This window comes from Ranitomeya imitator, chromosome 1 (assembly GCF_032444005.1).
Source record: "Ranitomeya imitator isolate aRanImi1 chromosome 1, aRanImi1.pri, whole genome shotgun sequence".
Classification (NCBI taxonomy): Eukaryota; Metazoa; Chordata; class Amphibia; order Anura; family Dendrobatidae; genus Ranitomeya; species Ranitomeya imitator.
This window is the reverse complement of record NC_091282.1, coordinates 702,484,034-702,509,381: the sequence shown is the minus strand read 5'-3', so window position 1 is coordinate 702,509,381 and position 25,348 is coordinate 702,484,034. Positions and strand designations below refer to the sequence as shown.

Sequence of the window (25,348 nt, the reverse complement as noted above, 5' to 3'; positions counted from 1 at the left end):
GCACTGTGTTTTGCCTTTTTTTCCCCCTAGACATTTGGGTGGTTCAGTACACAGGTGTAGCGATGGACATTAGAAGTCTGTCTTCATTTGTGGATCAGCTCTCGGCAAGAGTACAAAAGATTCAAGACACTATTGATCAGAAAGCTATGTTGGAACCAAGAATTCCTATTCCTGATTTGTTTTTTGGAGATAGAACTAAGTTTCTGAGTTTCAAAAATAATTGTAAATTATTTCTGGCCTTGAAACCTCGCTCCTCTGGTGATCCAGTTCAACAGAGAAAAATTTGCTGGCTCTTTGTCAGGGTCAGGATGAGATAGAGGTATATTGTCAGAAATTTAGAAAGTGGTCCGTGCTCACTCAATGGAATGAATCTGCGCTGGCAGCTATGTTCAGAAAGGGTCTCTCTGAAGCCCTTAAGGATGTCATGGTGGGATTTCCTATGCCTGCTGGTTTGAATGAGTCTATGTCTTTGGCCATTCAGATCGGTCGACGCTTGCGTGAGCGTAAATCTGTGCACCATTTGGCGGTATTACCTGAGCTTAAACCTGAGCCTATGCAGTGCGATAGGACTTTGACCAGAGTTAAACGGCAAGAACACAGACGTCTGAATGGGCTGTGTTTCTACTGTGGTGATTCCACTCATGCTATCTCTGATTGTCCTAAGCGCACTAAGCGGTTCGCTAGGTCTGCCACCATTGGTACGGTACAGTCAAAATTTCTTCTGTCCGTTACCTTGATCTGCTCTTTGTCATCGTATTCTGTCATGGCATTTGTGGATTCAGGCGCTGCCCTGAATTTGATGGACTTGGAGTATGCTAAGCGTTGTGGGTTTCTCTTAGAGCCCTTGCAGTGTCCTATTCCATTGAGAGGAATTGATGCCACGCCTTTGGCCAAGAATAAGCCTCAATACTGGACCCAGCTGACCATGTGCATGGCTCCTGCACATCAGGAGGTTATTCGCTTTCTGGTGTTGCATAATCTGCATGATGTGGTTGTGTTGGGGTTGCCATGGCTACAAGCCCATAATCCAGTATTAGATTGGAAATCCATGTCGGTGTCCAGCTGGGGTTGTCAGGGGGTACATGGTGATGTTCCATTTCTGTCAATTTCGTCATCCACCCCTTCTGAGGTTCCAGAGTTCTTGTCTGATTACCGGGATGTATTTGATGAGCCCAAGTCCGATGCCCTACCTCCGCATAGGGATTGTGATTGTGCTATCAATTTGATTCCTGGTAGTAAATTCCCAAAAGGTCGACTGTTTAATTTATCCGTGCCTGAGCACGCCGCTATGCGCAGTTATGTGAAGGAATCCCTGGAGAAGGGGCATATTCGCCCGTCATCGTCACCATTAGGAGCAGGGTTTTTTTTTGTAGCCAAGAAGGATGGTTCGCTGAGACCTTGTATAGATTACCGCCTTCTAAATAAGATCACGGTTAAATTTCAGTACCCCTTGCCATTGTTATCTGATTTGTTTGCTCGGATTAAGGGGGCTAGTTGGTTCACCAAGATAGATCTTCGTGGTGCGTATAATCTGGTGCGAATCAGGCGAGGAGATGAATGGAAAACTGCATTTAACACACCCGAGGGTCATTTTGAGTATCTAGTGATGCCATTCGGACTTGCCAATGCTCCATCAGTGTTTCAGTCCTTTATGCATGACATCTTCCGAGAGTACCTGGATAAATTCCTGATTGTGTACTTGGATGACATTTTGATCTTCTCGGATGATTGGGAGTCTCATGTGAAGCAGGTCAGAACAGTTTTTCAGGTCCTGCGTGCTAATTCTTTGTTTGTGAAGGGATCAAAGTGTCTCTTTGGTGTGCAGAAGGTTTCATTTTTGGGGTTCATCTTTTCCCCTTCTACTATCGAGATGGATCCTGTTAAGGTCCAAGCCATCCATGATTGGACTCAGCCGACATCTCTGAAAAGTCTGCAAAAGTTCCTGGGCTTTGCTAATTTTTATCGTCGCTTCATCTGCAATTTTTCTAGTATTGCCAAACCATTGACCGATTTGACCAAGAAGGGTGCTGATTTGGTCAATTGGTCTTCTGCTGCTGTGGAAGCTTTTCAAGAGTTGAAGCGTGGTTTTTCTTCTGCCCCTGTGTTGTGTCAACCACATGTTTCTCTTCCGTTCCAGGTCGAGGTTGATGCTTCTGAGATTGGAGCAGGGGCTGTTTTGTCGCAGAGAGGTTCTGATTGCTCAGTGATGAAACCATGCGCTTTTTTTTCCAGGAAGTTTTCGCCTGCTGAGCGAAATTATGATGTAGGCAACCGAGAGTTGCTGGCCATGAAGTGGGCATTCGAGGAGTGGCGTCATTGGCTTGAAGGAGCTAAGCATCGCATGGTGGTATTGACTGATCATAAGAACTTGACTTATCTTGAGTCTGCTAAGCGGTTGAATCCTAGACAGGCTCGTTGGTCGCTGTTTTTTGCCCGTTTTGACTTTGTGATTTCGTACCTTCCGGGCTCTAAAAATGTGAAGGCGGATGCTCTGTCTAGGAGTTTTGTGCCCGACTCTCCGGGTTTGTCTGAGCCGGCGTGTATCCTCAAGGAAGGAGTAATTGTGTCTGCCATCTCCCCTGATTTGCGGCGGGTGCTGCAAAAATTTCAGGCTAATAAACCTGATCGTTGTCCAGCGGAGAGACTGTTTGTCCCTGATAGGTGGACCAATAAAGTTATCTCTGAGGTTCATTGTTCGGTGTTGGCTGGTCATCCTGGAATCTTTGGTACCAGAGAGTTGGTGGCTAGATCCTTTTGGTGGCCGTCTCTGTCGCGGGATGTGCGTGTTTTTGTGCAGTCCTGTGGGATTTGTGCTCGGGCTAAGCCCTGCTGTTCTCGTGCCAGTGGGTTGCTTTTGCCCTTGCCGGTCCCGAAGAGGCCTTGGACACATATCTCTATGGATTTTATTTCTGATCTTCCCGTTTCTCAAAAGATGTCAGTCATTTGGGTGGTCTGTGATCGCTTTTCTAAGATGGTCCATCTTGTACCCTTGTCTAAATTGCCTTCCTCCTCTGATTTGGTGCCATTGTTCTTCCAGCATGTGGTTCGTTTACATGGCATTCCAGAGAATATCGTTTCTGACAGAGGTTCCCAGTTTGTTTCAAGGTTTTGGCGAGCCTTTTGTGGTAGGATTGGCATTGACTTGTCTTTTTCCTCGGCTTTCCATCCTCAGACTAATGGCCAGACCGAACGAACCAATCAGACCTTGGAAACATATCTGAGATGCTTTGTTTCTGCCGATCAGGATGACTGGGTGTCCTTTTTGCCTTTGGCTGAGTTCGCCCTTAATAATCGGGCCAGCTCGGCTACCTTGGTTTCGCCATTTTTCTGCAATTCTGGGTTCCATCCTCGTTTCTCTTCAGGACAGGTTGAGTCTTCGGACTGTCCTGGTGTGGATACTGTGGTGGACAGGTTGCAGCAGATTTGGACTCATGTAGTGGACAATTTGACCTTGTCCCAGGAGAAGGCTCAACGTTTCGCTAATCGCAGACGCCGTGTGGGTTCCCGACTTCGTGTTGGGGATCTGGTTTGGTTATCTTCTCGTCATATTCCTATGAAGGTTTCCTCTCCTAAGTTTAAACCTCGTTTCATTGGTCCGTATAGGATTTCTGAGGTTCTTAATCCTGTGTCTTTTCGTCTGACCCTTCCAGATTCTTTTTCCATACATAACGTATTCCATAGGTCATTGTTGCGGAGATACGTGGCACCTATGGTTCCATCTGTTGATCCTCCTGCCCCGGTTTTGGTGGAGGGGGAATTAGAGTATATTGTGGAGAAGATTTTGGATTCTCGTGTTTCTAGACGGAAACTCCAGTATCTGGTTAAATGGAAGGGTTATGCTCAGGAAGATAATTCCTGGGTTTTTGCCTCTGATGTCCATGCTCCCGATCTTGTTCGTGCCTTTCATGTGGCTCATCCTGGTCGGCCTGGGGGCTCTGGTGAGGGTTCGGTGACCCCTCCTCAAGGGGGGGGGGTACTGTTGTGAATTCTGTGGCAGAGCTCCCTCCTGTGGTCACAAGTGGTACTTCGGCTGATTCTCTCTGTGAGCTTCTGTTGGTGGAGGGAAGTGGTACTGCGGCTTCTGAGTTTCCTCCCTCAGGTGATCTGGTGAGGTCGTTAGGTGCTTCTCTACTTAACTCCACCTAATGCTTTGATCCTGGCTTCCTGTCAATGTTCCAGTGTTGGACTTGCTTTTCCCTGGATCATTCCTGTGGCCTGCTGCTCTGCATAGCTAAGTTCTTCTTTGCTATTTGTTTGCTATTTTTTCTGTCCAGCTTGTCTAATTTGTTGCTGGAAGCTCTGGGACGCAAAGGGTGTACCTCCGTGCCGTTAGTTCGGTACGGAGGGTCTTTTTGCCCCCTTTGCGTGGTGTTCTTTAGGGTTTTGTGTAGACCGCAAAGTTACCTTTTCTATCCTCGATCTGTTAAGAAAGTCGGGCCTCACTTTGCTGAATCTATTTCATCTCTACGTTTGTCTTTTCATCTTAACTCACAGTCATTATATGTGGGGGGCTGCCTTTTCCTTTGGGGTATTTCTCTGAGGCAAGGTAGGCTTATTTTCTATCTTCAGGCTAGTTAGTTTCTCAGGCTGTGCCGAGTTGCATAGGCAGAGTTAGGCGCAATCCACGGCTGCCTCTAGTGTTGTTTGGAGAGGATTAGGAATTGCGGTCTGCAGAGTTCCCACGTCTCAGAGCTCGTTCTATGATTTTGGGTTATTGCCAGATCACTGTATGTGCTCTGACCGCTATGTCCATTGTAGTACTGAATTGCCTTTCATAACACACTGCCCTGTATATATACACTGCACAGTACCATCACTCCCCTGTATATATACACTGCACAGTACCTCTCCTCCTATCCTGTATATATACACTGCACAGTACCTCTCCTATCCTGTATATATACACTGTAGAATTTGCAATAGCTGTCACTCATGTTAGAAGTGAAATCTGGCATTGTACTATACCTAGATTTCTCTGCCGTATCTGGGCATCATGAATCGTGGTATGTGTTAAAGGGGGGGGGCCCACTGAGACTCTTTTGCCCGGGGCCCTTAAAAACCTGGAGCCAGCCCTGGGGGTGGGTCACTGGGCCGCGGCCGGCGCTGCAGCTGTTTAACGCTATTGACGTGCGGGCCCGCGCCCGCACGTCAATAGTTAACAGCCGCCAGCCAATCTGAGGCTGGCAGCTGACGTCAGTCCCAGTGTGCATGTCGCCGGCTTCTGACATCATTGTCAGTCGCCGGCGAGTGCACGTTTCAGCTGCTTGGAGAGAGCAGGAGCGCAGTCAGGTAAGCAGAACTTGTTTTTTTTTTTGCAGTCCCGATCATGTGATGGTAACATTCACCGGCGAAACAATTAAAGTTCTACATCTGAGGTCTTATTCCTGCTGGGGGGAGGGGAGAGGGGGGGCGCCAAACTCGGGAACAGCCCCGGGCGGCAAAAGCTCTAGCTACGCCTCTGGTTATTAACATAAGTTTCCTCAAACATTGCTAGAAACAGATTGGCGTATGTACATGAAGTGGGCGTACCCATTGCAGTTCCGGTAACTTGAGTGTACCATTTATTCATAAATTTGAATGAATTATTAGATAAAATAAAATCCAAGCTTTCCAAAATAAATGATATGATATCAGAATCCACACCTCTTTTTATTAGAATATTGTGAATTGCTTGTATGCCTTTCTCTTTAGGAATACGGGTATATAAATTCACTACGTCTATCGATGCTAGGGCAAATGTAGGTTGCCAATTTATTTCCTTGAGAGCTGCCACCAGATCGCCTGAATCCTTTATGTATGATGGAATAGAATATAACAATGGTTTTAATAACCAATCGATATATTGGGACAAACTTTCAGTAACTGAGTTTATACCAGAAATTATAGGGCGACCTGGTGGTTCTCTCAAGTCTTTGTGAATTTTAGGTATGCTATACCAGTATGGGAATTGTGGATGTTCAGGTAAAAGGCTTTCAGCTCTTTTTCTAGGCAATACTCCTTTTTCAACATATTTCTTTAATAACGATCTTAATTTTCCTACATATTTATGTGTGGGATTGTTGGGAAGTACTTCATAAGTTGACCGGTCATTCAATTGCGACAAGGCTTCTACTATATAATAATCTCTGTCCAAAATAACAATGTTACCCCCCTTATCGGCTCTCCTGATAACGACATCGTTCCAGTTTTGCAACTCTTTTAAAGCCGACAACTCTTTGTTGCTCAAGTTTTTACTAGGAGTTTTATACAAGATTGCTTCCACATCTTTGATAACTAGATCTTGGAACAAATCTATGACGTTACCAGGAGAGACGGGGGGGATAAACCGAGATTATATGCCACCCATAAATGGTTTTCTTACGGGGGCACCCATTGGATCAATGGATTGAGTTTCAAATGAATCATTCAACCCGAATAATAAATCTGTATCGTCTCTATCCATATCGGCTTCTGGTGGACATATCATAAAGCCTAAAGGTCCTATCATATTGTCTGATGGTCTCGAGGGGCACATGTCTGTTTGAGAGTCACATCTATTTATTGCTAATTTTTTATCCTTCTGATAATATTTATAAAGATGGAGTTTTCTTATACTCTTGAATAAATCAATTTTAAAGGTAGTTAAATCGAATGATTCTGGGAGACAATAATTAAGACCTTTTGACAGTAAAGAAATGTGCTCAGTATTTAATGTTCTTTTAGATAAGTTCACTATTTGTAGATCATCTTTTAGGCTTTCGACTGTAGGATTTTCATTTTCTATAATTGTCCTATTTATTTCCTCCAAGAGACCTGCTTGCGTTTCTTCTTTGCGGTTGCGCTTTCCTCTCCCTCGTCTGATCTTTCCTCTAAAGGGGATATTCCATCAGATTTGCGTGGAGTGGTGGAATTAGTTTCACCTATGTCCTCTGCCGCACTAGAATCAGAATCGGTAATCCATCCATCTTGTCTCTTTTTCTTATAGGTCTTACCAGCTTTAAAATTGCGATTTTTATTATAGAATAACGATTGTTTTTTATTTTTATTCCATTTAAACACTATCCCCGTGTCATAATCATTCTTATCCCTTAAGAATTTTTCTTTCTTTTGTTGTTTAATTTCAATTTGTAATAGAGTTAATTTTCTTTCCATTTTATTGATAAAGCTTTTATTATGCAAATCCGTTACTCGCGATGAAAGTTCATTCTTGGCTTTTTCTAGTTCTTTGCAAAGCTGTGTATACTCCTTTTCGTTTTGAGAAATAACCAAGAGCAACAAACTACGGGAACATTGCAAATGAATTTTTTCCCACTCTTCTTGAAACAATATGTCATTTTGGAATTGGGAAATCTCTTTAAACACACGCAAACCTCTTGGCACTCGATTACAGTCAATATATGATTTAAGTGACTTGATAGTCCAAAACAAACGCATTTCCTTTTCGGCAAGCGTATAAATCTTGGTATCCAAGCTTTTGGTGCTAATTACCTGAAGCTCATCTTTCAGATTGCAGTCTGCAAAAAACTCCACCGCACCCTCTCGACCTGCTAAAATACCTTGTTTCTCCACACCTGTATGATCACTAGCGTCCATATTTTCATCCATAATTCTCAGGAAAAAGTCCTTAGTAATTGAGATTACCGTAAATATCAATCTCTACGGCGTCTCAAACACTCTGTGCTCAGTTCAATAATAGCGGTAGATGGATAACTGGAAAAATATAGAAAGTAGAACGGCACTAGAGTCGAGCGTATCCAAACAGTCAGGACTATTAGCGGACAGCTGTGTATTCAGGCGCCACAATCACTGAGGGAACCGGTGCTCTGCATAAATGTCCAACAAGAAATCCATGAGCAGTAGAGAAGAAAAAGAAAATATGCGGCACTCACCCCAGAATAACTGTGAAGATTGTGGTATTTATTGGAGAAAAATGAAGATTACATCCGTCAGGACATCAGGTATATACAAGGGTGCGGTATAGGAGCTCGGACGACGGCCGTTTCGCACACGCAGGTGCTTCGACGGGTCCGGATAGTAGACTACAACACGTCATTTCCTTTTAAAGGATGTCTGATGTATAGATATAATTAAGAACGTGATCTAAATAAACTACACAATGTGAACAAAATGTGGAAGTGATAATACATATAAATAATCTATATTGCAGACTGACATATATCTTAAAACATATATTAATCTTGTAATCATAGTGTTAATTACGGGAATCATCCGGAATATCAATTATAACACTAACCAAAAATATTGCCTATAAGGAATTTACAAGAATACGGACATATCAAGTCGGTCATTTAGGCCAATGGGTCCCTGTGCATTTGCATTAAGGATCCATTTGGCTTCTTTCTGTAAAAGAATCCTATTTTGATCTCCTCCCTGTTGTGGGTATGGAACTATTTCAATGCCAGCAAAACGAAGTAAATCTGGGTTAGCGTTATGTTTTTCTCTAACGTGCTGAATTAATCTTAAGCACCCTTTTCCCGACGTAATGGAGTTATAATGCTCTTTGAAACGCATAATCAAAGGTCTGATTGTTTTGCCTATGTAAAAATATCGGCACTACCTATAACATGGAAGCCCACTATATTTCAGATGTCAGAACTGAGTGGGGACTTGCTAATTTTGTGGATTGAGTTGAAACTTTTATTGGGAACATTCTACATAACGTTTGGGATCACATTTATCCAGCTCTCTACGCTGAGCACTTACTTTGGGGTTTCCATCTATATCTCCGAGTGATAACATTCAGATGAAACCTCTGAGGGATCCATTCACTATAATGAGGTAGCAGAGTTACTCTGGACTCTGTCTGGCCTCTTTTCAGCATTGCTTTTCTTTTCAGAAGTACACAAAATTGTGGCCTACGGCACTTTTATGCACGCCTAAAATGACGGACACCGCTGGATCACAGGCCAAACAGCGTCCACAGTTCCTTCATCTGCCTCCTTAAAAGGAATCTTCCACCAGGGGTTTCATCTGAATCACGTATCTCAGAGATTTACATGGAAACCCTGGTGTAAGCGCTCAGCATAGGATAAATGTTTGCCGAGCCTTACTGCAATCCTTGGGGAGGCAGAATGGAAGAAAATCAACAGCAGGTTTTATTTATTTTTTTATGCCGTTCCTCGTGCGGTATAAGTAATTAGATGACTTTATTCTTTGAGTCGGTGCGATTCCAGATTAATGTCAGTTTTTTATGTTTGGCTGCTATCACACACTAAAAAACGCTTTTTATTGCAAGAGCAATATTTTGAGAGCTATAATTTTTACATATTTCTGCTGACAGTCATGTTATGGCTTGTTTCTTGCAGGACGAGTTGACGTTTTTATTGGTGCCATTATCATCACATATAATTTTTTTTAATTGCTTTCTATTCAGATTTTTGGGAGGCAGAATGAACAAAAACCACCAATTCAGGAATTGTTGTTTTTTTTTTTTTAAATTTTTTATGACGTTCCGCGTGCGGTAAAATTGGTAAGGCAGCTTTCTTCTTCGGGTGAGTACAATTACAGCGATACCACATCTATATAGTTTTAGTTTTTTGTGCTTTAACACAATAAAAACCATTTTATAGAAAAAATTATTATTTTTGCATCGCTTCATTCGGAGAGCTATAACTTTCTTATTTTTCTGCTGATGGAGCTGTATGCCAGATTGCTTTTTGCAGGACAAGATGACGTTTTCAGTGATTCCATTTTTATTTCCATTCATCATTTTTATTGCGTTTTATTTGACTTTTTATTCGACGATATGATGAAAAGCATCATTTTTTGCACCTCTTTTATTTACGGTGTTCAACTAGTAGGACAGTTTTATGTGGTGGGTTATCGATGCCAAACGTGTACATTAAATTCACGTTAAAGTCACATTAATTTCAAGACTGATTTGCAAAATTATTTATTTTAACATTTCATTGGTCTCCTAATCTTTTAAAGTAATCACTATGACAGATCATAAATCAAGTTAGAAGAGCACCCTGAAGAGGGTAGATAAGGGTTAAAGACCCTGATATGAGCTCACTATGTGGTTTAACTCTTTAGGGTATGTGCACACGTTGCGGATTCTCTGCGGATTCGCAGTGTTTTTTGAGGTGCAGAAACGATGCAGATCCGCAATTGATTTACAGCTCAATGTAAATCAATGAGAAAAAAAAAATGCTGTGCACACTTTGCGGAACATCCGCTGCGGAAACGCTGCGGTTTAAGAGAAGTAGCATGTCACTTCTTTTTTGTGAATCTGCAGCGTTTTTGTAGCCATTCCATTATAGAAAACCGCAGGGGTAAAAAACGCAGCAAATCCGCAAGAAAACCGCAGCAAAAATGCACAAAAAGTGCAGATTGCCTTCATGTGCGGCAGGCGTATAGGATAAAATGACACAATTCATTCTGATGCTATCGGGGACTTACAATTTATTAGGAAGGCAATGGGGTAAGGCGCTTAGGATATAATGAATTGAAAGTTGGGAGAAGTTGCTGTCAGGGACTTGTAAAGGATTAGGAGGTAGCGGAGGATGTTCAGTACCTGATAGCGCCTTCGCCCACCCCCAAATTCAAATTCATTATGATGCTATCAAGGACTTCTAATGAATGGGGGACACAGGACAGGGACTAAGGCTATCTGCACACGTTCAGGATTTGCAGGAGAAAATTCTGCTGCATGTCCTAATGTGTTGGGAGGAAGAATGCTGCTTAAAATACATTTAATTATTTACAACTTTTTTGACATGCCTTTGTTGCTTATTTTTCCCAACTCATTAGTACAGGTGAAATAAACGGCAAGAATTGATATGTGGATTTTAATCCCCTGCAAATCTGCTAGGAAAAAATATGCAGCATGTGCATGAGACTTCAGGGATCTCTCCTTCACTTTGCTTGTATTGTAAAACCTTGCACATTTTCCGAGTGCACACAGCCTTAAAGTTAATTGGGGAGAGTCGCAGAGACTGAATAACTTATATTTATTGGGTGGTGGAGATTATAGTTAATGGGGTGCACAGTGCTGCTTATCACTTTATATTCTTAATGGGGAGGTACATATCTGTATTCAGGGGGGAGACCCATGTATTTATGCAATGTATGTGACCTTGTTATTTTCAGGGCTGCAATGATCATTGTAACAAGACGAGTTGGGGCTGGTAGATGTCGACATGCAGGTCTGACCAGATGGAGAAGAAACAGCAGAAAACTGCTCTACTTAGAAGAGATGTCAGCGGTAAGTTCCTGGATGTAAATATTATGTGTCTGTTCTGTATGACTTGAAGTAATCATGTTATCTGCAAAATTTCTTATTCTACATTCTCACGTTCGTGTGAAATGTCCGTGTGATGCCAGATTTTTTTTTATCAGATGACACACGAACTCGTAGAGTTGCTTTGTATATAGTGTACTCACTTATTATGTATAGCACAGTCCCTTAGTATATAGTGTACTCACTAATTATGTATAAGTTTCCTGTTTTATTATACAGGTCCTTCTCAAAAAATTAGCATATAGTGTTAAATTTCATTATTTACCATAATGTAATGATTACAATTAAACTTTCATATATTATAGATTCATTATCCACCAACTGAAATTTGTCAGGTCTTTTATTGTTTTAATACTGATGATTTTGGCATACAACTCCTGATAACCCAAAAAACCTGTCTCAATAAATTAGCATATCAAGAAAAGGTTCTCTAAACGACCTATTACCCTAATCTTCTGAATCAACTAATTAACTCTAAACACATGCAAAAGATACCTGAGGCTTTTATAAACTCCCTGCCTGGTTCATTACTCAAAACCCCCATCATGGGTAAGACTAGCGACCTGACAGATGTCAAGAAGGCCATCATTGACACCCTCAAGCAAGAGGGTAAGACCCAGAAAGAAATTTCTCAACAAATAGGCTGTTCCCAGAGTGCTGTATCAAGGCACCTCAATGGTAAGTCTGTTGGAAGGAAACAATGTGGCAGAAAACGCTGTACAACGAGAAGAGGAGACCGGACCCTGAGGAAGATTGTGGAGAAGGACCGATTCCAGACCTTGGGGAACCTGAGGAAGCAGTGGACTGAGTCTGGTGTGGAAACATCCAGAGCCACCGTGCACAGGCGTGTGCAGGAAATGGGCTACAGGTGCCGCATTCCCCAGGTAAAGCCACTTTTGAGCTACAGAGAAGCAGCACTGGACTGTTGCTAAGTGGTCCCAAGTACTTTTTTCTGATGAAAGCAAATTTTGCATGTCATTCGGAAATCAAGGTGCCAGAGTCTGGAGGAAGACTGGGGAGAAGGAAATGCCAAAATGCCTGAAGTCCAGTGTCAAGTACCCACAGTCAGTGATGGTGTGGGGTGCCATGTCAGCTGCTGGTGTTGGTCCACTGTGTTTCATCAAGGGCAGGGTCAATGCAGCTAGCTATCAGGAGATTTTGGAGCACTTCATGCTTCCATCGGCTGAAATGCTTTATGGAGATGAAGATTTCATTTTTCAGCACGACCTGGCACCTGCTCACAGTGCCAAAACCACTGGTAAATGGTTTACTGACCATGGTATTACTGTGCTCAATTGACCTGCCAACTCTCCTGACCTGAACCCCATAGAGAATCTGTGGGATATTGTGAAGAGAAAGTTGAGAGACGCAAGACCCAACACTCTGGATGAGCTTAAGGCTGCTATTGAAGCATCCTGGGCCTCCATAACATCTCAGCAGTGTCACAGGCTGATTGCCTCCATGCCACGCCGCATTGAAGCAGTCATTTCTGCCAAAGGATTCCCGACCAAGTATTGAGTGCATAACTGAACATTATTATTTGTTGGTTTTTTTGTTTGTTATTAAAAAACACTTTTATTTGATTGGATGGGTGAAATATGCTAATTTATTGAGACAGGTTTTTTGGGTTATCAGGAGTTGTATGCCAAAATCATCAGTATTAAAACAATAAAAGACCTGACAAATTTCAGTTGGTGGATAATGAATCTATAATATATGAAAGTTTAATTGTAATCATTACATTATGGTAAATAATGAAATTTAACACTATATGCTAATTTTTTGAGAAGGACCTGTATATAAGACCATCCCTTATTACGTATCATCCTCTCTAGATATATATGGTGCCATCCCATCCCACCAAGGACAACATCTGCAAAGAGTTTGTATGTTCTCTCCGTGTTTGCGTGGGTTTCCTCTGGGTACTCCGGTTTCCTCCCACATTCCAAAGACATACTGATAGGGAATTTAGATTGTGAGCCCCAACGGGGACAGCGATGACAATGTATGCAAACTGTAAAGCGCTGCGGAGTATGTTAGCGCTATATAAAAATAAAGATTATTTATTTATCCCTTATTATATAGCTTCTTCTGCTGTTATGTACAGCACTGTCTCTTACATAGTGTATTCTTGTTATTCTTCTTATTCACAGCGCTCTCTATTATTACATAGTCCTCTCTCTTGTTACAATATAAAATGATGGATGATAGAGCAGCCGGTGACCAGATGACCAGTCCATCAGCTCCTCCATTAGAAAATAAATTTTCCCATGCTCCATCAGCAGTCATTGCATTACATATCTAACAAGAGAGGACAGTATGTAATAAAGAACAGGGCTTTATAAAATCCGATATATAAGGGACGGAGCTGTACATAACAAGAGAGGGCATTGTGTAATAAGGGACGGCAATATACATAATAAAGGAGACTATGTAAGATTGTAAGACAGATACAGTTGTGCTCAAAAGTTTACATACCCCGGCAGAATTTTTGCTTTCTTGGCCTTTTTTCAGAGACTATGAATGATAACACCAAACCTTCTTCTCCACTTATGGTTAGTGGTTGGGTGAAGCCATTTAAATAGTAACATAGTTATTAAGGTTGAAGGAAGACTTTAAGCCCATCTAGTTCAACCCATAGCCTAACATGTTGATCCAGAGGAAGGCAAAAAAAAACCCATGTGGCAAAAAGGAAGCTCCACATTGAGGAAAAAAAATTCCTTCCCGACTCCACATGCAGCAATCAGACTAGTTCCCTGGATCGCCCTATCAAGGAATCTAATATATATAACCTGTAACATACGTTTCAAGAAAGGCATCCAATGAATAACTCATTACAACATCATACGGCAGAGAGTTCCATAGTCTCACTGCTCTTACAGTAAAGAATCCACGTGTCACAGGGCTACCGCAGCACTCTGGGCCTTGTTCACACACAGTGAACAGAAGCTCTTCTCCTGTATTCTGACCTGGCTGCTTTGTGCCAGCAGTGCAGAAGTTAACCTTGTTGCTGAGTTGCTGAGAGCTGGGTCTCTCAGCTGAAGTGGATTTTGTAATCTCCTCCTCTATATAGACCCAGCCTTGACTACAGCTATTGTCAGTGATCAGTTCAGCTGCCTGGCTTGGAGGTTGAAGGAGCGTGGTATTAGGAGCTTGGAGGTTTATTTACAGAGATTGGTGTCTGCTGTTTTGGTTGCATGTGAAACCTGTTTTCCTTCCTAGTTTTTTCCTTCCCTTCCCTTCTCTGTGTTACCTCTGTGGTTGTGTGAGCATTTGGTGAGTTTGAGACTTTTAGTTACCTTGCCTGTATACCCTGTTTATTGTTGTATTTATACACTGGAGCAGTCCACCTCCCTTGGGGGGAGAGGGGGCCACTAATAGGGTCTGCACAGGAGGCAGGGATACGCTGGTGGCTCAGGCCTCCTAACCATCATCGGTAGCCCTAAGATAAGGGAAAGCAAGGGCCCCATTATAGTGGCAGGGACAGGTGCGGGTCCCAGTACGCCGTCCTGCCCCTTTATTGCCGTTAACGGCGTGGCACCACGTCTGTTATTATGCTTAAACCTTCTTTTCTCCAGACGTAGAGGATGCTCCCTTGTTCCTGTCTCAGGTCTATGATTAAAAAGATCACCAGAAAGGTCTTTGTACTGTCCCCTCATATATTTATACATTAAAATAAGATCACCCCTTAGCCTTCGTTTTTCCAAACTAAATAGCCCCAAGTGTAATAACCTATCTTGGTATTGCAGACCCCCCAGTCCTCTAATAACCTTGGTCGCTCTTCTTTGCACCCGGTCTAGTTCAGCTATGTCTTTCTTATACAGAGGAGACCAGAACTGTACATAGTATTCTAAGTGTGGTCAAACTAGTGACTTGTATAGAGATAAAATTATGTTCTCCTCATGAGCATCTATGCCTCTTTTAATGCATCAAACGTGAGGAAGTTACCTTTAGTAGCCATTCAAACCCATTTGTGTCAACTTCTGTGCATGTTATCAGGACAAAATCACCAGGGTATGTAAACTTTTGATCAGCATCATTTGGATATTTTGGGTTGTCATTATTATTTAAAAAGAGAAAACACAGTAGTTTGAGAACAAATGGCTTCACCCAACCACTAACCATGAGTGGAGAAGAAGGTTTGGTGTTATCATTCATAGTCTCTGAAAAAAGGCCAAGAAAGCAAAAATTCTGCCGAGTATGTAAACTTTTGAGCACAACTGTAGATATAGTCGCCATAATATGGGGGGTGCAGACATTTCTTGCACAAGGGCCCCAAGCGGTCAGAGTCCGCTCCTGGTGCTGTGATAAGTTTTAATAAAATCCTATTAAATCCATGTATATAAAGTTTAAAAAAAATCCACCAAATGTGTCAATATCCTTTAAGTCCCACTTTCCCCCACTCTGTCTACCTCTTTCAATTTTTCTAAATTAACATACATTGGTAAATTAATATTCAGCATGAGATTTTGCTCTTATCTGTGGAAAACCACTTGAGTACAGACCACAGTCTATGCTTAGCCAATTTAACCACACAGGGAGTAAAGAAGGACTGTCAGCCGTGCTGTAATTCTTAGTATTAGGGCTTATTCAGAAGTCCATTTTTCACGCATGAATTCTCTCCATGTACCGAATATAACTTGGACCTATTAAAGTCTATGGGGTTCATGTCCAAATTTTTGTCGTGACTGAGTGTTCTGACCAAAATCGAGGAGACATGTCCAATATTGACATCAGTGATGGACCAAAATTGCAATGCAAGTTTATGAATCAGTGAAAAAAAAAAATCAGACAGCACTCGGATGCCATCAAATCTGCACAACAGCATACTGGTTGTCAATTTTGTTGTATGCCCAGTATTAGCATATATAGATAAGTATAACACATCAACATGGTAGTCAGAAAAATCTCTAGATCTTAATAAATATACTAAATATACAAAAGGATGTATATACCATGTAAACTACAAAAGAGGATTTGTAGAGCCTATCATCAAATACTACATGAACAGCGATACAACAGATGATCAGAAGGCCAAGTATAGCTAATAAAATCACAATTTTTATTGAAAGTTATCTTAAAACCATATACAACCAAGGTGTACACAGAGAGACGAACTACTACAAAAATCACAATCACCCATAGACACGCGCAGCCACGGGTAATAGAGTATATATAGAACTATCTGTTATATCTTGGGAAACAGCTAATACTCTAAATCAATAATGTGCACAATCATCCCCATAATAGGGCACTCCACACACATCCCCCTATAATGGGCAGGACATATGTCCCAAAGGATATGCAACCTATATGGGAAAACTCTATCACATCTCCCAGGCATAGACACATCCACCATGCATAATATAAATCATACCCGGCCAGAGGGCCACATAATATAAACAACCATGTAAACAAATTACCTTGGTAGGGTAGTGGGGGATGTAACTCTGATACCCGCAGCCGCGCGCGTGCCCCGACGCACGTTTCGGACTCCTTTATCAAGGCCCCTTGATAAAGGAGTCCGAAACGTGCGTCGGGGCACGCGCGCGGCTGCGGGTATCAGAGTTACATCCCCCACTACCCTACCAAGGTAATTTGTTTACATGGTTGTTTATATTATGTGGCCCTCTGGCCGGGTATGATTTATATTATGCATGGTGGATGTGTCTATGCCTGGGAGATGTGATAGAGTTTTCCCATATAGGTTGCATATCCTTTGGGACATATGTCCTGCCCATTATAGGGGGATGTGTGTGGAGTGCCCTATTATGGGGATGATTGTGCACATTATTGATTTAGAGTATTAGCTGTTTCCCAAGATATAACAGATAGTTCTATATATACTCTATTACCCGTGGCTGCGCGTGTCTATGGGTGATTGTGATTTTTGTAGTAGTTCGTCTCTCTGTGTACACCTTGGTTGTATATGGTTTTAAGATAACTTTCAATAAAAATTGTGATTTTATTAGCTATACTTGGCCTTCTGATCATCTGTTGTATCGCTGTTCATCCAGTATTAGCATATAAAAGTGACAAGTCGATAACAGAGTGCACTGTCAGTGCATGTTGTAAGCAGAAACCAGCCCCACCCTGAAACAGACATCACTTTTGGGAGAGGGGCTGTTCTGTGGTCACAGCGTTCTCGCCTTACAATGCGCACGGATTCTCGTCACTTCTCATCAGTGGCAGCGAGGGAGCGCATGATCACTGGGCATTAAAAATAACATTGCACAGTGACAAGATCCTACTGAGCAGATGTCGGAATTGAGAACCGACACTTTCTCAGTAGAGCATTGACTAGCCGAGCCCCTAAAACAGACATCACTAGTGATGCTTGGTTTCCCATACTAAAAAAAATTATGAAGATGAATGCTATTATGTGGCGAAAGTGCTTGATGTGAGAATGCCAAACGTCTTGATGGCACAAGGATAGGTGATGGGCACAATATATTGGTGTGCTTTCTTTTGGGAAGCTTGAGCTGTCATTAAACTAATAATGGGGAGCTTTGGGTGTCCCTATTAGGAGAAAGGAGGGCTGGTTAGGGCTTGCAATAATTTCTAAAAGCTGAAGGTGCTTCTTAAAGGTAAAAAAGGATGGGGACCACTGATATAGAGGATGGGTAGTTGATAAAAGCAGTCCATGTAGTAAGTGCCCAAATGCAGCAGAAAAACTTCCATATGAAAGATAACGCCCATCATCACCTAATAAACATATTTCTGTTATTATGTTCCCCAGAATGGATTTGCAACATGCTAAATAGTTCTGAGAAAAGGATGAAATATAAGGATCCTATGTTCAATTTCTACTGCATTTCCTTGAATTAATCTCACTAGTGTCTCTGGTGGGTTCAGGGACACTACTTAAGTCATTTATTTTCTATTTCTCTCTCCCTGTCACTCCAGCAGAGGGGAAAGCGGGAGAAACACCAAATTCTTTCACGGTCATCTATCAAACCCTGCCAAGAGACCCGCATTTATTTTTACAACCACATACAGTTTTAGCGCCAATGGCTACATGTAGTTTTTGTGTGTGTTTGGGAGGGGGGGGGGGTGATTCCTCCCCCACAATCTTGTATACTTTGCACCTTTTCATGAAGTAGATTAGCTGCTTTCTAAGGGAATATTATTTATGGCTTAGTAGATGTCGGTCTTTGTAAGCTGAAGCTAAACTCACTGCACTTTCTCCATTCTTGTAGCTGAGACTTGTGAAACGATGAAGCTTAGAAAAATGGTTCTTATTGTGCCCTTTAATAAATGGCTGACTGAACATAACCCAGACATTATAGACAGATCTGGGGTTAACTGCTTCTTCAGTTTAAAGAGGTTGTCCACCATTAGTTTGCAGAATCCTAATGGTGTGTAACATACACACAAGTAGGATTTGGCTACATTTGCTGGACCAGTGAAGACACATATAGAGAGAAGAGAATGAAAGTGTAATCAGCCCAAGACTGCAACTAAGCACATTGCATACTTGCAATCACGTGACGAGAGCTGACCCTAGACACCAAAGCACTGTGTACATTTCACATCATAAGGTGTCAGCAAGCATATCAGTGGCGAAAATTACCCCAGGGGTGGACAAACTCTTAAATTCTCAGAGCAATTTGTCATGAGAATATTGGCATAGCCTAGCGGGGGTGCAGATCCAGGCATGGCAACTGCACAAGTTCATAGTCCTGGTAGGCATATGTTAAAGCAAACCTGTCACCAGGTTAGGCCAATATGAGGTAAGACCACCATCTTTCAGGGATGATTATATATATACTGTATCATTGTAGAATGCTATATAAGCCTCCATCCTGACCTGTAAGAAAAGAAAAATAACTTTTATTATACTCACCTGCGGAGCTGTCCGGTCAGAGGGGTGTCGCTCTACTTGGTCCGGCACCTCCCAATGTTGTCCTTCTTCTTGGTTCATGTGAATGATGCATCCCTGCATCATCTACAGCAGTCTACTCAGCTTGGCGCTCCTGCACAGGCGTACTTCTCTGCCATATTGAGGGCAGAGCAAAGCACTGCAGTGCACAGGCGCCAAGGCTCTCTGACCTTTCTTGGTGCCTGCGCACTGCAGTACTTTGCTCTGCCCTCAACAGAACAGAGAAGTACGCCAGCACAGGAGCGCAATGCCAAGGAGACTTCTGTGGATGACACAGGGATGAGTCATCCACACAAACAAAGAAGGAGAACAGCGTTGCAAGAAGATGGGAGGCACCGTACCAAGTAGAGCAACATCCCTCGGACTGGACAGCCCCTTAGGTTAGGTTGGGGGCTTATTTACAGTATTATAGAATGTGGTATATCAGCCCTGAAAGGTGGTGGCCATAACTCATATTGGCCAAACCTGGTGACAGGTTCCCTTTAAGAGCATAGCAGCACCACATACAGCGGGTGCAACAAATATTGAACACTCACCAATTGTCTAAGTAAATCAATTTCTAAAGGTGCTACTAACATGAAATTCTCATCAGATGTTGGTAACAGTCCATCCAATCAACATAGGCAAAGAATTCAAACCATAGATGGTCATAAATTAAGATATGTGTAATAATGAGAAATAACATAGAGAAAAAGTATTGAAAACATGATGAAAGAGAGGTGCCAAAAGCCGTGGAATGTCTTATTGGTGAAATCAATTCGTAATTAGAAAGCAATCCTGACACTTAGTGAATAATAATATCAGCTGGTTCAACTGATGGCCTATAAAAAGATATCTCATTACCAAGGCGCCTGTTACAAGTGTGTCATGTTCTTCTGGGAGACTTGTGGTTAGGCGATCATTACGTATTGTGTAATCGCAGGTCTCCCATTTATCCTGTGTGCTTTATTCCTGAAGAAGTTAATGACTCTTTATATGCTGGTTAAAGACATGCAGCTCCATGTCACAGCTGCTTTTGACATGCACATTTTCACTCTCTTTAAAACCTGGCCAGACCTTCTCATTCCTGCTTGTGAAAGTTTACTTTCAGAACAGCCAGGGAGCCCTAATATAGAGAAGACGGGCACCATGACAAGATAGAGGGTGGGAGTGAAAGGGTTAACATAAAGGTCAACAAGGGCACAGAAGTGTAATGTGTCCAAAGAGGTGGTGCCAAAGGATGTGTTTGGTTAGGGCGTTGCGAAACGTGGGGATGGGTCATAGGACCTTTATAAGGTGTGGGGGGAGCAATTTACCTCCTCTTTGTTCCGGTCAGTGAGACACAGCCGCCACCCTCCCCTAATGTATGTGTTTTTAGGATGGTATAACGATATAAAGAAATAATAAGGGATAATATAGATGAGTAAATTGGTATTGTGTTTATATCCATTTGTCACAGCAGCGGGGAATAGGTCTGGGTCAGAGGCTCTTCAAGTGTATGCCCTTTGCATAAAGGGCACTTTGGGGTATAGTAATGGTGGTTACATGCCAATTTAGTGGCGGGCGTAGGTCCTAGACAGCCAAGGATATTAACCTTGATATTGTCTGGATGGTGTCAATACTCTTACTCCTTGGGCTGGTGTGGTGCGGCCCGGAAAAAGGTTATTGGTAGTGGGGTTTGCCTCTGGCCTAGATCTATTAACCGGTATGTAAATGTAAATAAAGGTTTACTGTATTTATTTGTTGTGGGGTCGCCATTTGTTGCCGGCATCCCTGTTTGGTTATGCACATATTTAATAAAAGGCTGCTGTGGCCATTTAATCCAAGTCGCAAGCAGTCATGTGTCTTATTTCCGCATGTGGTGGGCTAATGTTTATGGTTGGAGGGTATAATGAGGAGGACCAAATCCGTCTTAACTTGTCATGTCTTGCTGGAGTTGGTGTGCTGAAGTTGAAGTTCGTAGTTGCTGCTGGAGATTGTTATATGCTGTTTTGGAGTGTATGCGTTCTCTGTTACCCTATTCCCATTTGTTTGAACATTCCTATCCTTCCCTTTATTCTGCGCTACTCTTGGTGAGTGTTTTTGTTTTCCCTGTTTGTCTTACATGTTTATACACGAACATGTCTGTCCCAGACCGCCTGGAAGAGGGGACAGGTTAGGACATTAAGAGGAGCATAGTAAGTTTGGACACTCGGGTCTCTGTACCTTCAAGAGTATCCCCAGGACAGATAGGGTCCCAGTTCCAGGGATAGTTTGAGGCCTGCTTTCTTTACCGAAGACAGTCACAGCGTAACAGTGCCACACAAAAAACATCTAATGATGGTTAAAACCAGTGAACTGTCTCAAGAGCTTCGCAACCTTATTATTTGAAAAAATACTGATGGCATTGGTAACAGAAGACTTTCTAAACCACTAAAAATTCCAGTGAGCACTGTTGGGGCCATAATCGGAAGTGGAAAGAACATAATTTCACTATAAACCGGCCACGACCAGGTGCTCTCCGCAAGATTTCAGATAGAGGAGTGAAAAGATTTATCAGAAGAGATGTCCAAGAGTCAAGAACAACCTGTGAAGAGCTACAGAAAGACCTGGAACCAGCAGGTACAATTGTTTCAAAGAAAGCTATAAGTAATGCACTCAACCTCCATGGCCTGTATGCAAGCTAACACCATACTAACAGTGAAGTTTGCAGGTGGGAACATCATGGTGTTGGGCTGTTTTACAGCTTAAACTTCATTTAATTGAAGGAAAGATATATGGACAAATATACCGAAACGTTCTTGATAAAAATCTGCTGCCATCTAACAAGATGATCAAGATGAAACGAGAGTGGACATTTCAGCAAGATATTGATCCCAAACGCACAGCCAAGGTAAATCTCAATTGGTTTCTGAGAAACAAAATAAATCCGGCATGAATCCAATAGAACATTTATGGAAGGAACTAAAGCTCAGAGAGTTTATAGAAGGAGCCCACAGAACCCTCAGGATGACGACAGTGTCTGTGTAAAAGAATGGGCCAAAATCACACTTGAGCAAAACACGAGACTAGTTTCTACATACAGGAGGTGTCTTGAAGTTGTCAACCAAGGCTTTTGTATGAAGTATTAAATACATTTCAGTAAGTGTGTTCAATAATTTTTGCCTGTGTCCTTTCTCATTATTACACATAATCTAATTTATGGACATCTATGATTTGATTTCTTTGCATGTGAGGATTAGATGGGTTGTCATAGACATCTGGTGACATGTTCAATATTTATTTCACCCACTCTATTGCTGAAAGAGAACCTGTTTTTGGTATTTTATACCCCAAACTGGTTGCATGGATGTAAAAGCGCTTTAATGTGGAGTAAATCCTTATCTTTCTTTTACAAATCCTTTGTGCTGTTTTAGACAAACCCATAGTTGAAACTGTATGCTAATGAGCTGCAAGTGCAGTAGGGAGGCCCTATACTTACAGCTCTCCTGCTTCACTGCCTATTTTCCATGCACTGCCTGTCTCTTGTCTCTAACAGGCCATTGAAACTAAGGCTACTTTCACACTTGCGTTTTTTGCAATCCGTCGCTTTGGGCAAAAAACAGATCCTGCAAATATGCCCGCGGGATGCGTTTTTTTGCCCATAGACTTGTATTAGCGACGGATCGCAACGGATGGCTAAACGTCGTGTCCATCATGTTTTGGCGGACCGTCGTCACAAAAAAATTTCAATGTAACATTTTTTTGTCCGTCGCGTCTGCCATTTTCTACCACGCATGCGCCGTCGAAACTCCGCCCCCTGTATGGTAGCTGAACTCCTCTAGTCTTCCTTAAAGATACATAAACTCAGGGTTACTTTGGTTGTGGAACCAATGGTATTGCCATTTCTCCAAAGTGTCCCAAGAGCCGTTTTTCAATGCGACAATGCCAGGCCACATGTTGCTCCTTCTACTGTGAGCAGCCTGCATGACTTAAGTGTGCTATCATGGCCTGCAGTGTCCCTGGACTTTTTTCCCATCACTCAGATCTGGAACATCATTGGTTGGCAATTGCAAAGGGGGCTGCCAGCAGCAGATCTTGATGATTTGCCAAAGTGCATTTAGCGTAGCATTCCTCAGACAACCATTAATAACCTCATTGATAGCAGCCAATATGCTGATGTTCCAGATTTGACACATCTGCCATGGTTGTTTCAAATACAATGCCTTGTGTACCAGCACCTCCTGTTTCTATTGCAATAAAACTGGTAATCTGAACCAAGAGTTTAAAAGATCCCCCTCTCCAGGTGTGATAGAAAACCCACAAATGTCCCATGTGGTTTCTACTGTAGAGTAGAGTAAAATCTCTAATTCTGTTTGTTTATCTAACCATCCATACATCCAACCAAACATCACTATGTAGATTTATGTGTAGATTTTTGTGCCGGTGTCTATGGACTGTTCAGTGACAACCACTATTTATATTAATCATTTTAATTACTGACATCAAAAGATTTATATTTGTTAGGCTGGGTGCACATAATCTGGTCCATCACAGGCAATGCAGGATCTGTTACATCACAATCTTCAACAGCAACTGAGAGACCCCATAGACGAAAATGTTGTTGGTCTTGTTAATGGAAAAATAGTTCTGCATACGAAGTTATATTTTCTCAGCCTCTTTGATGAAATCTGTCACAAAGATTTCTAATGGAGCTTCCAACATAGATGTGAACCCAGCCTTACACACATTAACATACAACAAGAAATTTATAATAAATATGCTAGAAACTACAAAAAGTTATTGATGGGTAACAATAATACATCATACCTGATTGCCTCATGCTAGAGCCATTTAGTTTTGCATCTTTGATAACAAGGTGCTTGATCCATAGTGTTGGTGCCGTGATGTCTACAAAATACGGTAATAGGAGCAAACAATTACTAAATGTGACAACAACATGTTTATTCTTAATTATGCCAGACGTATTATTCAGCAGGCCCAGGGACATGAGCTATTGTTCATATGAGCCAGACCTTTGACTCTTGTTATAGATTGATTTGATGTTTGTTGATTTAAAAAATAGTGGCCGATTACCTATTGTATCAGCTCCTACAGCTTATTGTTGTGCTATCCTTGAGCAACAAAGCTGCAGGTTAATTGCACAATCAATGTTTGTGAATTTGGTGAATGCCTGCTTACTACCTATTGTATAAGTCCATGCAGCTTGTTTTTCTGCAAACATTGAAGGACAAAAAATGCAGGTTAATTGAACACAAATGATGAGAGATGACCTCCTCCTACCTCCCCATAAACTTGTTGAAAATGCTCTAAAGGACAGCAATGGGTATAAAAATGGATCTCTCTCCTTATAGACAGAGACTCTACAGAACAGCAGCCAGGCACCATGGCTCCAACTGGAAAAATACAAATTTGACGCACTGCCCATCACGGAACCATTAGGACATTTGGAGAACCCAGGTTGGGACAATCAGGTCACCTGGCCATATACGTCAATGGACTGTCAGCTTCCTAATCTTGCTGTTATGTCCTCTCTGTGGATGCCTGCCAAAAGCGGGTTGCTATTGGTTGGGGTAGTTGGCCCAAAGTCACATAATTTCCAGCGAGCCAGCAGAGACTGTCATTTGCACCATCTTATGTAGTTGCTGGGACAGTACTATATGTTATTGACTGTTGGTGATCCAATAAAGTACCACCCCATTAAGTTACTTCACCCTATGGTGTCCGAGTAGTATTCTGCCCACAGGGCAGGAGAACGGCAGTTCAGTGGGATGAGCCCTAATCTATGTGGTCTTTCTAATGACAGCCAAGCCAGCGGACGAGAGCACTCACTGACCCTCATGTCTCCACACTAGATATGTTATTTTCTTGTGTATCTAAATTCATATAGCAACATTCCCTATGTTTGTGGAAACTTTTTAACATTAATCAAGTGTTGTGCAAGTCATTGCATTTCTTTTGTTGCACAACTGTCAATGCGATGTGCAAAAGTCCAAAGTGCTAAAAACAAGTCAATTCAGGATGCAAGTTTTTAAGGTTAAGATAGGTAATGGCAGAAGTGGATGTCGAACTAACTGTATCTTGGAATTTGTGCCAGGTAAGAAGCTCAATCACCGCACTTAACTAGGTTCACCAGGCCAACAGGACAATATCTAGACTCTGATGGTGATGGTGATTCATGGTCATACATGGTCTCAACCCTAAATAATAAAATGGGCCAGCGTCTATAACACAACATGCTCTACAGAGGGGCTCTGACGGTAGAT

At 42.1% G+C, this 25,348-nt stretch overlaps 1 protein-coding gene across 2 annotated transcripts in view; it reads right to left on the bottom strand.

Moving 5' to 3' along the window:
• Positions 1–25,348, bottom strand: part of SMOC1 (SPARC related modular calcium binding 1) — a 424,008-nt gene that overhangs the window by 109,967 nt on the left and 288,693 nt on the right. For both annotated transcript variants that reach the window (XM_069731655.1, XM_069731664.1), the window contains exon 7: positions 23,892–23,972. In XM_069731655.1, the coding sequence (XP_069587756.1) occupies positions 23,892–23,972 (81 nt within the window). The remainder of the gene's footprint in view (positions 1–23,891; positions 23,973–25,348) is intronic.